The sequence below is a fragment of the Phasianus colchicus genome, chromosome 6 (assembly GCF_987193195.1).
Source record: "Phasianus colchicus chromosome 6, bPhaCol1.hap1.1, whole genome shotgun sequence".
In the NCBI taxonomy this organism is placed as follows: domain Eukaryota; kingdom Metazoa; phylum Chordata; class Aves; order Galliformes; family Phasianidae; genus Phasianus; species Phasianus colchicus.
In genome coordinates this window covers 7,383,742-7,396,588 of record NC_143441.1, presented here as the reverse complement: position 1 = coordinate 7,396,588, position 12,847 = coordinate 7,383,742, and the positions used below count along the sequence as shown (strand labels likewise).

General features: G+C 44.3%; 1 protein-coding gene across 5 annotated transcripts in view; it reads left to right on the top strand.

The window, feature by feature from the left end:
• The first annotated feature begins 2,235 nt into the window (after positions 1–2,235).
• Positions 2,236–12,847, top strand: part of AOAH (acyloxyacyl hydrolase) — a 69,129-nt gene continuing 58,517 nt past the window's right edge. Inside the window, exons 1-2 of one of the 5 annotated variants that reach the window (XM_090142298.1) lie at positions 2,236–3,009; positions 3,218–3,372. In XM_090142298.1, the coding sequence (XP_089998424.1) occupies positions 2,516–3,009; positions 3,218–3,372 (649 nt within the window). In that variant the 5' untranslated portion in view covers positions 2,236–2,515. Of the gene's footprint in view, positions 3,068–3,217; positions 3,373–12,847 lie in introns of all 5 variants that reach the window. The other 4 variants (XM_031590457.2, XM_031590456.2, XM_090142297.1 and 1 more) reach the window with 4 other exon arrangements.

Sequence of the window (12,847 nt, the reverse complement as noted above, 5' to 3'; positions counted from 1 at the left end):
AGTGTGTCAGCCATATATATAAACAGGTCCTCAGGGACCCATTACCAAAAGCAACACTGAGAATAACTCCGTCCTTGCATCTCATTTCACACTTTTAGTAGCAATCACACAAAGCATCTCCTTTGGGGAAAGGGTGACTGTTTCCTGGGAGTGCTGGCAATGCTACCTAAGCCCTCATTCAGATCAGAAGCCTAACTGTTTCATTGCATCTCTATCAGGAATGGAGGCTGAAACCTTACCCATCCCCAAGCTCATTTGTCACCACCACCCAAGCTGTTTTCCATTAGTTGTCAGGACCTAATATTGAAAGACAAGCAATGAAGGAGACTTATGGGTCCTTCAGATCCAGCAACCAAATTCCTGATCTCAGGGCCTGCTCCAGGGATCACGTTTGTACACGGGATGCACACATGCACTGCCGCCTTGTCCTCTGCACTCATGGAAATTCAGACTGGGCTCTGTTCTTCTCCACCTGCTTTGCCTTGGGTTTTTTGGCAACCTGACATGCGTGCAGGTTTCTCTCAGCCCTGTCCATTATTCCAAGGGGCTTGGGGGTGCAACTGCAGACCGTGAGTCAGGAGGTACTAAGTGGGGCCTGCAGTCGTCCATTGGTCCTTGTGGGCCTGCCTGAGGTTTGGCAGCTGGTGGCAACTGAAGCCCTCTCTTAAGGGCCATGCCCCATGCACTGCACTTTCTGCTGGTCTACATGTGGATGTCAGGCCAGTGGTGTTTAGCTGTGTGAGCCTCTAGGCCTTACCAGCTCTGGCCAGCCACCCCAGGACCAGACCAGGAGCCCTGTGATGGCCCTGCATCCTTCTGGGTCTGGTGCCAATGAGGGGACACAAGGATGCTCATAAGCACAGAATGATCCTGCCATATTGCTCAAGGCAGAGGACACCCCAGGCTGCTTTTGGTAAGCAGCAGGTGTGTCCCAGATATACCTTTCCTGGCTCAGATGTTGCACGCAAGCGAAATGGAAGTGTTTATGATCAAATCCTTTTCTTTGGGATAGATCTAATGCTTTTTTTTTTTTAATTATTTTTCACCTTCCATTAACGTATTTCATGTGCTGATTAAGAAGATACATCACCACATGTTCCTTCACTGTTCTACTCAGGCACTATTAGGTCTCACTGTCTTTGGGACTTGAAAGCCATATAAAACCGACTTGGCAAAAGGCAGAACCAGCTATGTGATTTGAGTGGGAGGAATTAAAACTCAGCATCGGCAGGGGGGCACCTTGCCAGCTGGCCTCTAAATCTGTACGTGTAGATCCCTTGTTTGTCCGACCAGATTGCATGTTCTAAAGGTTTCTTTAATTGGTTAAAGAGCTTCATGAATGCACAAGATCTCATGAAATGCAGTTACAAGCAATTCCAGGTTATCTCACTGCTCTTTCCAGCCTCAAATGCAAGACAGTAATCCCACTGATGATGGGATAGAGCTGTGTGCTCTGCAGCTCACCTCGCTGGGGAGCAGCCTTGGAGATATCTATATGCTTTCTAAGTTCTGTTGTGTAGATTCGTGTTTTGCTACAGAGATAAATTGGAAACCATTCTCCAGACCTCAGTGCTAGGAAGATTTTCTCCTTGCCTATTATTAGCACTCTGCTTTTGCAGCAAGCACTCAATATGCACAGTTTTAAAGGACTTCAAAGTGTCATTGGGAACCAAGTGATATGTATGTTAAAGAGGGTTTAATGGAGCTGCAGTCACCGTAGCACAGCAACTTTTTATAGCAAGTTTCTACAGCGTTAAGAAAAACATCCTGCAGATTTCAGCAGGGCTGGCATATGGATAAGATACTTTGCACTATGATTTTTGTATATCAGCTATTAAAAATAGCAGAAAGAGAGAGCCGCTTTGAACAGTGCTATCTATATGAGGAATGATAAGCAGGAACTGTAAAACTCAAGCAACAGCTATTACCCCTACTCTAAGGTTTTTGTTTGTTTGTTTGTTTGTTTGCCTAGAAAAGGAAAAACATGCATTAGCAAGTGGATTGGAATAAGGAATGAGTATGTACCACAATATGCATTCACAATGAAGCTTTTAATAGTCTTTTTATTTTCCGGAGCCAATAGATTACAGAACCATGAATGATGAGATAAATTCTGCTTCCAAGAGCTGATGCAGACTTTCAAGAACCCACTCCCAAGACAAAATAGGTGGGATTCCCACAGAGGGGAAGCTGTAAGAAGCAGTTTGCAAAATAAACATGTTAAACACTGGAGCTGATGGGGTTATGCTGATCCATAGGAATAGCTGAGGGTTCGATGGGGAATTATTGATTTTAAAGTCAAGAAAACACTGATTTATATTGTCTATATTTCCTTCACAGCACTATTTATGATCCTGCTTTAATTACACACGAGAAGCACACTGGGATTTGGACAACACAGGCTCCTCACAGCATCTCAGCATGTCTGAGTGAAGCCTTTCCACATCCGGGAGACCATGATCATCTGGGACAGGGAGCAGCTGGCTGCAGCTTCCCTGCAGCAACCCAAACAGAGATGGGGAAGCCTTTAGCTGTGGGAGTGGTCAGCGTGTCCCCATCCCTGGCGAGGTCAGGGCTGCACATCGAGGCAGCTGCGCCCACTCCAGATGTGCCACTCACTTGGCTTCCGCTGTTCCCATCCCACCAGCAGCTGCCTGCCCATCCCCTGACTCAGTCTCCACCGCCTGCAGCCTCTTTTTTTTCCCCTATTTTATTTTTAGCCCATCCGCCCAAATGGAAACCCTGCTCTAAAGAAACAGAAGGAGATCTTCTTCTTTATTTTCTCTTTTATCTGAGCGGAGGAGGGCTGGGGGGAAGGGTTTTGTCGGGCTTTTTCTTTATGCAACACGAGTTGCTCAGGGGAGTGTCTTGCGTTATTAATGCTGAGTGGCTCCGGCAGCTACTGTGGTTTAAGGTCGTTAGTCACTCGCTGCGGGCGCGCCGTGCAGAGCTGCTCACAGCTCCCTCCTGGTCCCACCAGGCCAGTAGGTCGGGAACAGCTGCAACGGGGTCAGTGGGGCACAGGGGGAGCCGGGGGCTGCGATCAGCATCTAACCAGGGTCATGGGGTGAGCACGAATGCTCCTTGGAGCAGTCCTGCACCAGCTCTTACCCACAGAGGAGCAATAAGGATGCAGGATGCTCTCCGTGCATTAAAGAAATGCAGGCCTGCTTGCGCTCTGCTCTTCTGATCGTTGTTTTTCTGTTGCTTTTCTTAGGATGAGGGCCTCTAGGCAGATAATTCCGAACTGTTTCTGCATCCTCTGGCTGCCACTCCTGCTGAGGGCTATCTCCTGCTCCCCGCTGCCCGCTGCAGAGCTCCCACCGCCCGCTGCGCTCCCCTCCGGGCTGTCCCAGGGACAGACGTGCGTCGGTACGTACAGGCTGTCTGTCTGTCCTGCTGGCTGTTCTTTTTGTTACTGCACCGGTGAGCAGGGAACTGCTGCGCACATCGTAAATCACTCCGTTATCTGCTCCTGTGGCTGTACTGCAAAACATTCAGAGTTGTTGGTGAAATAATCATTCGGGATGTTGCAAGGCCAGCAGCATGTGGCCTGGAACTACTTTATGATTTTGTTTTTGAGTGGCTGCTTCCCAAAGTTCATGTTTTTTGCTCTGCTGAATGATCTGGCTTCGGTGTTCTCAAGGAGCTGGGAAGCAGTTCTCAGCACTGCTGGTGGGAGGATGTGCTGTCCCCCAGCTCATGTAGAGTCTGCTTGGTTATTCCCACTCCTAAGAAATACTATTAAGGATAGCTGGCCATCTTGGCTATGGAGCAAGGCCTGAGTGGTAACTGCCAAAGGTGCTCACCTGCTGCTAATAAAGTTTTCCAGGGACCTGGCAGTATAGCTGGTCCCTGTGCTGGGCCACGGGACCATATGGGGTAGGTGCCTGCAAAGGGGCACTGAGGTGATCCCATCTCCAGCCATGGCCTTGCTGGTAGCCACTCGACAGGGTGCTTCTCTTCTGGTGAGGGTGTGCAGCTGGATTTCCCACATACTCCCAGGTGGAACTGTGGGGTGCATTTTCAAAGAATCATAGAACTGTCTGAGTTGGAAGGGATCTTTAAAGGTCACTTAGTCCAAATCACCTGCAATGAACAGGGACATCTACAGCTAGATCAGGCTGCTCAGAGCCTGGTCCAGCCACTACAGTTTTGGCAACTCACTCTATTGCAGGTAGTGTTACAAGCAGTTAGGACATGGTGCATTCTCAGTGCTTTTGCCAAATATATTCTCAAAGCAAAGCTGGTCATACCAGTGTCAGCACAAGTGTGGGTATCTGTGCATCAGAAATGCTGTAGGTGTGATCCTCAGTTCCCAGAGGGATGTGCTGCCTTGCATTTGTTATGTGCACAAATGTACAGAGCATATCCACCATTTAGCTTATGATTCAGTATTCTACTTCATCTTCTTTTAGCTTTTGAGCCATGTTAGTGCTGTGAACAGAAATTATATTGTCTTAGATGGTAATATTTCAACCAATACTTCAATCAATATTTCAACCAATACTTCAACCGAAAGTATTTTCTTTGTGTCAATTAGGACAATTAGAAGTAACAACTCTAAGCTTGACTGAAACAGGATTTTGACACACAACCATGTCATTCAAAGTGCAGATTTCAGTGGTGAGGAAGTGAGCCAAGTCACAGTGCAGAGGCTGCTCAAGTCAGCGCTTGGTCACCAGACGGAAAATGAAAGCAATGGCAAAAAACAGAAATGGCTGTCAGGATAACTGCTGGGGAAGGCAACGAGAGGGAAGTGGTTCTTCATAATGCTTTGAATGAAACAGGGAAGGCAGGGAGCACGCTTTCCTATAGCTGCTTTACAGCTGAATATTGAGGGGTAGCACTGATTCTGGCGGCTGGTTCAGTGCCAGCCCTCCTCAGCACAGAAAATGAAGGTGAGATGCGCTCATCACAAGGAGAATGAGTGCAATTTCCTTTCAGCAGGCCAACCACAGAGCCTTCTAGCCTTGGCTTTCTGTCTGGGAAGACATCAGACAAGAGCCGTGGGAACTTCCCCTGACTTTTTGGCCATGTAGATCTAAGCAGCATTTATAACATTAGACTTACCTGCTGTGAAGCATACAGGAGGTTTTCTTGAAGACATGAACTTTCTCAAGCAGGTTAAAGTTTGGTCATAGGACTAATGTTTTGAAGGCATTTGCCTCAGGTTTTTAAGGGAAATGAGGTGTTTGCATATTAAACAGTCATTTCTGAGCACTGCTATGCATATGTGACCTGCATGCTGGAGATTGCTATGTAACAGCTGATGCTGGTCAGGAAATAGATGCTCTTTCAGTAACAAAACACAGGAAGTATTTTCTGTCATGTCTTTATACTGAAAACAGCATCCTTCTGGAAGAAATAACATGGAAATGATATGATGGTAGAGCAAAGTGCAATTTTGGTGTGCCTGCTGAGTGCATTATAACTTGGTGGTGTCCTTTTCATGCTCCCCTTGCCTGCAGTGCTCCCTTATAGGCACCATCTGCCTGCCCCAGTAGGTTCTGGTCATACTGGAAGCACACCTAGGGCATTTTTGCTGCAGTTTCTTGAAAAATGTGGCTGCTTCATTCAAATAAACTCTTTTCACAACTGGTTTGCTGTAAAAATGAAGTGTTCCCACCTAGAAAGGGGCTTAATGCTGCTGCCTTTTAGAATTAAGGAAAAGAGGAGGAAAGAAGCTAGTGATAACCATCTTGGTCACAGGATCACTTTCAATATCTAAACAGTTCCTTACCATTTCCCACATTTTAAATAGATACTAGATAGTGGAGCTTCCACATGGGCTTTCCTTGGCCCTGCCTTTGGAAAAGACTTCCCAGCACCTGGCAGTCTCTTTTCTTCAACCATGAAAGCTGCCTCCTGTCTCCGCAGGCGGGGGAAATGCTCTCCTTCTGCATACATTGAAATCAGCCAGGCTCTCTCCCAGGCTTCTTGCAGGCTTTGTGTGCAATACACTCTTCTGCTTTATCCCTACGGCAAATGAAAGGGCTTTGGTAAGTTTTTCTGTTTGCAAATACCCATGGAGCTGCTGTTTTTCTTTGTGCATTGACAGTGAGTAATGGTCACTGCACAGCTCTGGGAGCTGGATCATAGATTTGGCTGTGGTTTCTGGGTTTGTCACTAACCAGCAGTATGGCTTAGGGGTTTTCTTCAGGACAAGAAATGTTTTTGCTGGGAGCAGCCTGAGAATCTCAGTGGGGCATCTAGATGACAAGATGCTGTGTATTTCTGTCTCAAGAATTAAGTATGAATGAGCACTTTGAATAGTCATACCTTTGACTTTCACCACTGTGTTGAGGGACAGGGTTTAGAAAAACTATTGATAATAGGTGAACAGTTGGACTGGATGATCTTGGAGGTCTTTTCCAACCTTGGTGATTCTGTGGTTAAATGAGGAAAATACTGTCCATTTCACAGGGCAAGCACATACTCCAAGATAGTACAGTAACCCCAGTAACTAGAAACAGCAATGTTAATATTTCATTGTATGTAAGGTCTTCATTGAGGTATTTCTGAAAGACTGTTAAAGGTTTTATTCTCCATCCAAACTATGACAGAGCTCTTAAGGGGTCTCTGCAAATTGACCACCACTCCAACAAAGGCAACTTCATCCATAAGTGTCTGAAGCAACCTCAGGAGAGGCAGAAGCTGTCCTAGAAAAAAAAAGTGAGACATGGAAAGACAGGAAGGAGCTGCTGTGTTCATTTCTTCAAAATGGTGAAAAAAAGGAAAATTGAGTAAATATAGGTCAGTTAGTTAAATATCAATTCCTGGAAAAATCATGTAATAGTTAATCCATTTTTATTCAGATTCTTTTCAGAAGTAAATAAGGAGATTTCTCAAGGAGGAAAAGTGTCAGACCAACCTACTTTTCTTTGATGATGAGATAACGTCATGTAGATAGGAAGAAGCAGCAGATGCTATAGCTTGACTTAAGTAAGGCTCTTGGCACCACCTCAGCATTCATCTAGTGGCTGAGAGTTATGTGGCACTGATTGAGCTTCTACAGGGCATGACAAAACTGGTAGATGGCCTTGTTCAGAGATAATTGCACATGACTCACTCTTTAAGTGGAAGGATGTAGAAAATTAGGCCTTTTTTAGTCTTCAACTTGGAATGTAGCATCATTCCCTATTTTCATTAGCCTGGATAATAGTGTGCTATTAAATTAGTAACTCATATAGCACTGAGAATCATCGAATCACAGAATGGTTTGGGTTGGAAAGGACCTTAAAGCCCATCCAGTTCCAGTGGCCTGCCATGTGCAGGTTGCCACCCATAGATTGGGCTGCTCCATCCAACCTGGCCTTGAGCACCTTCAGGGATGGGACAAGTACAGTGTAGGGCAGGATTAGATTCAAAACAAGCTTGGAGTAGTTGCCCCTAGAAAAGACCATTTCCACATGGGTACGTTGAAGGCATTTTGGAAGAAGTAGTCAGTGCCACATAGAGCAGATGGGAACATCCTCAGGGAGGATCAGCTGGGCTTGTAGCAGCACAACAAAGCCATGCTGTCAGGAAGAGCACTCGCCCTGCAGACACCCAGGTGTGCAAACTGGAGCTAGATGTGAAGTAACCTGCTGCCTTTCCCAGTGCTGACAATTCTCTGAAGAATTTCTGTGCTCCCTTCTGGGGCTGTGCATCAAGGGCAATGCAGTGACAAGAGGTTCAGAGAAAGATAAGCATAAGCTATAAAGCATGGCGGAAGAAATTGAAGTTAGTTAGTCTAGAGAAGAAAAACTTGAGAAAGGAGTTGATATCTGCCCTCAAAATTATTAAGGGGCCGTCTATCCTATCTATAGATAGACTTATGCTGTCTGTAATGGATACAGCAAGAAATAACAGAAATAAACACTATTCAGACTAGGGAGGGATACCACAGGTCACTGCTAGGACAGAGGCATGTGCTGGGTGGCCTCTTCCCAGCCAGCTCTCCTGGCTTTCTGCACTGTGACTGCAAGCATTATTTGCAAACAGCAGTTTATTTAATTCCTCCCAGCAGCAGACTGCCCTGCTCCTTTTGCTGATTAACTTTGGCTGCCCTTTTGGAACGAAGTGATCAGACAGGGAGAGCTCAAGGCACCCAGGCAGCTGTGCTTCTCTGCCAGCAAACTGGGATCCTGTGAGTCAGCAGCCAGGGAAGCAGGGTCTCTGTGCTCAATATAATGTCATTCTGAGCAGCCTCTGTGGGTCCCCACTGCCATTCGTCCATGAGAACGTCATTCCTCATGTATGAAGAAGCATGCTCTTGAAACATATTTCTAGTTCTTGTCACACTAATAGGTGTTATGGAGCTGCCAGTTTCTGCCTGTGCTGATTCGTGTGGCAGCCCATGTCCCTAACAGCTCACAGCTGTAATGTACAGCTCGGTGAGCCCTGTAAAAAGGCCGTGCCCAATATCAACGTGATGCAGTCTGAAAGTCTGAGATCAGCTGCACTGTTCACTTTGCTGACAGTGCTCAGTTAACACAGCAGCAAAACTCAGTCTGATGATCAGCAATAAACAACAAATTTCACCACAGCTTCTTTTTTTTTTTCCCCTATGGTTTTAGATAGAAAAATCCCACTTATGAGTAGTGCAGTAGATACGAAAGCCACTCTTCATACAGAAATATTTCCTACAGGGATTTGTATTTTTCAACAGCTGATGGTAAAAATTTCATTTTCAAGGTCAGCCCACATCTTACTGAAAATTTATGTCTGTGAAATGCAAACACAGATCGCAGTGAGAAGGTGTGCCTCACATACCTGCAGGCACGTGTGTGTGTAAATACACACTCATGTATGTGCATATGCATATGTAGGCATGGGCAGTCTTGTGTGTTTTACATCACCAAGCTTTTAAGCTTACTCTCATTTGTCTTTGATAGCCTTATTTATTAGTATTGATTGTCTGACCAGTTGCTGAATGCCACTCCTGTTCACACGTTCGCCCTCTACAGAACTTCAAAACAACCTGCTCACATTGCAGGCAATCATTTTAAATGCTTTTAGGAACTGTAGACCTAAAACAAGTTCTGTGCATCCGGAATCTCGAAATGGACAATTCTTTGCAATCAGGGTGAGACTATGCTTGTGGCTTAATGAGCTTATTGTTTGTTAGACAAGGAAACAGTCCCAGTGTCAAGAGATAGCAAAAGCCCCTCTGCCACTATCCTTGCTTCAGTAAATTTTTAATACCTTTTCTTGATTTGGAAATGAAAAAGTACGTTAATGGTGTATACATACACACTTTTCCTACTAATTAGTGTAAAAAGCATTTCCATTGCAAATGCCTGGGGTTATAGATCTTGTTAAACAGGGTTCTTTAAAGTGTAATGACAGAAACACCAGGGACACATTTGGCTGGCAGGTATGGATACCGAAGTCTTCCACAGATGGAAATTGAATTTTTTGTACCAGCACATGCAGAACTGTATAGAACCATAACAGACACCTCATAGGGTGTCTTAAGGAAGTAGTAACAAATGAACAGAGATCTGAAGCTCGGGCCTGAAATATCTCACTGCTGCAGCATGAACTGCATGAGCGAAACAATGCTGATATTACACTTAAACATTGACATTAATATTTAAAAGATTTGTTAGCCAGTATTCTACATGTAATTTTATGCCCAGTGACAGGTTCATTTAACATTTCCGGGATATTTCATGAACTTGACAAAATTTAGGGGAAAGAAGTTCTTGTACATGCCAATATATTCGAATATAATTACATTCCATCACACCGCTATCTCTGTGAAATACAAGAATGCCAGCTTTAAATGGCATAAGAAACACAGACTGAATTTAAAGACTTGTATACTCAGATCCCTTTCTCAAAGCAACAAATTCTTCAGATGCCAGGAAAAGCAGTCCTACCTTTGCTTATGCAGCTGCACCTGTTGAGCTCACAATTTCCATGCTGGAAGAAAATGTTGAGATTACAGTGGGTTTTTCTTTGAAGGCATCATCTCAGCGTTCAGAAGCAGAAGGCAAAACAGACACTGTGAGGTACTAGAAAAGGTACATATAGTGAAAAACAAATCTTTCCTGTATTGAAATATTGCATACCCATGGTCTGCCTGTGCCTTGTGCAGTTTTGGCCCCCATCTCAGGGGAGAAAACAGTAGACGTGCTGATTTTTTGCTTGCTCCCGATATAAACACTCTTATTTTCAAACAGGAATGTCTTGTTCTGTGTTGAACTGTGGAGAATAGGGCAGGCAACCACAGTTTGAAAAGTAGGTTTTGTGGTGAGCTATTTGTGCTCCAGGCCACTTTCCTTGGCTTAGTTCTTCCTTGTGGTACAGCTAATTTGTGATGTGGAATGGCGATATGGCTGGAGGGACAAGAAAGGGCCCCAGCACCCATCAACATTAACAAAAAGTGGCAAAGAAGGACGCTCCAGGTGTCAGAAATCCCATTTAACTGGACAAGAATATCTACAAATCTGAAATGTAGAGAGGCAACTCTCAGTGTCCAGGCACTCCTTTACATCCACAGGTATCATTCTAAGTATAGATCCTTTCAAACATGTGCAGCAGAAGTGGATTAAGTTAAATAGTCTGCTCAAACTGCCAGGGGCTCCAGGGCAAGGAAATGAATCTCTAGCTCTGACTTTATTATTGGGGTATGATTTTCTCCCAAGCCTATTGGAAATGTCACTTTATTATTACATGCTACTCTCAAATACATAGGGACAAGCACTTCCTGACGTGGGTTTCCAGATTACTGCTTCTGAGCAAAATGGTTATGGTTTTCTCTTATCTCTTCAGAAATTAATAGCAGATAGGACAAAATATCACTAAAAGAGACAAGCATTTTTATTAATTCCAGAGTCTAGTTTCTAATGGCTGGTAGGCATCATACCACCAATGAATTTCTTCCTCAGTCTGACAAGGTATTGAAACCTATTATTACAGTGCAACAGCAAAGAAAATTTCTTGAAACTTGTTTCTAAAGCAAATCACATGCAATCACGAAAAAAAAACGCAGAGCTTTTTTTAACCTTTAATTTGGAAGCTTATCTAGATTGCCTTATATGTGCCCTGCTCATGATGAGAAATAAATCACACGTAAATATCTGCTTAATTAAAAGCAAGCAGCCATTGCTAAAGTCTGTCCAAGTCTGGAAGTGTTTTTTCTACTGATTTCAGAGTATTAAAAAGTTTATCATCTTACTCAGAAGTGATCACGGATAATTACAGCAGTGAGATTCCCACAGCTGTCCTTTTTAGCTATTTTTCATTTTTAGCCAACAGGATTCAGACCTGTTCGAGCTAAGACAACTTGTGAGCATTTCTGATGATTGTCATATTGTTCAGGGATATTTTTGTTGATTCTTTTTTTTGGGGGGGGTGTGGGAGGGGGCGATGGTGGCTTCTTGTGCTGCAGCTAACCATCAATTATTTTCCTGCCACTGAATCCAAAAGGAAGTTGATCTACATGATGAAAAATAGAGATTTCTAGCAGGAGCAGGGGTTAACTTCTAATGTGACTGTACCTATAGCCCAACACAAGAATCAGATTATCCTAGAGAATAAATTACTAACTGGAGGGAACATGTTTTTATCCCCAAACCAGCACTGAGGCTGAGGGCACCTCTACTTGTCCCCCTGAAAATCAGTCATGTCTTTCTCTGTCTAATTGTCTTGACAAGATCTGTGTTTCATCTGGAGCAAGTGCATTTGGGAGAGCATTCAAATAATCACGGTGGGGCCAGTGGGTGTCTGCAACACAGAGAGGGTAATAGCACCCTCTGTGTGACAGTGAAGACTGGTTTATGAGAGCAAACGCCCTGGGGTTCAGCTCTGTGGGTTTTTCGGAGCTGCCAGGCTGTTATTATTGTTATTTATATTCATGTAGCATCCAGTAGCCCAAGGCACTGTGTTAAGTACTTCAGCATCTCAGCGATGACTCTGTTAATTCTCAGGCAAAGCAAATCTCCCTTTGGGCCTGGTTCAATAGGCACAGAAGGGTCTGACTGGCTTAATAACGTGAAAAATTTCCATTTAATCACCAAGAGACCTCTCCCTCAGTAGGGTTACCTGAATGATTGTTTTTGTGATTAAGAATTCTGTTTCTGTTTGGCAAAGCTGAATTAAAAATAGCTATTTTTCCTCCCCTCTGCGATGCTTTGACAAACATGAGAGAGAAACTCTCTTACATCTTCAGTGGAGTCTGTTTTTTTTTTTTTTGTATTCCAGAGGAAAGTGAAGCACTGTGGGTATTTTTATCCTCAGGATAATTTGGGGGATTGTGAACACAGTCTGTAGCACCATGCAGCTGTGCATCCATCAGCTCCTTTCCCTGTGCTCACACCAGCAGAGGAGAGAAGACCTGGCTGTGATAGTGTGAGTCAGCACAACCGTGTCTGACAAGGCAGAGATGAACCTCTTTGCATCCCCACCAGGAGACCAAGTACTGCCATGTTTGTCTTTCTGCTTGGACTCCTTTCTGTCTTTCTGACTTCTAGACAGCCAGATATTTTGACCTCGATAATAGAATGAAGGAGCACATGGAAGGAGTATGTGTGTTTTGTTGTTAAGGCACCATTCTGGTTGTTTAGTTTTTCTGAGTCTCCAGCCTCGTGAATAAAACAAACATAGTAAGAAGGCAGGGGAAGAGTAATTTTGTTTATATGTAGCCTGTTTGCCTATGTTAATAATATGGCCTTGTAAACACCAGAAGAGGCAGTCCTTTTTACAGGTGCTTATAGCGTGTCTGAAGGACCTGACCGCCATCTCAGCACTAAGTGATGGAGTTGGCACACTGTGGCTATGCCCATGTTAGCACTACAAATAAGCCAGGGTCTGTTTTCTATCTCTGGAACCAGCGCAGGACTTGTTTTCCATTCAC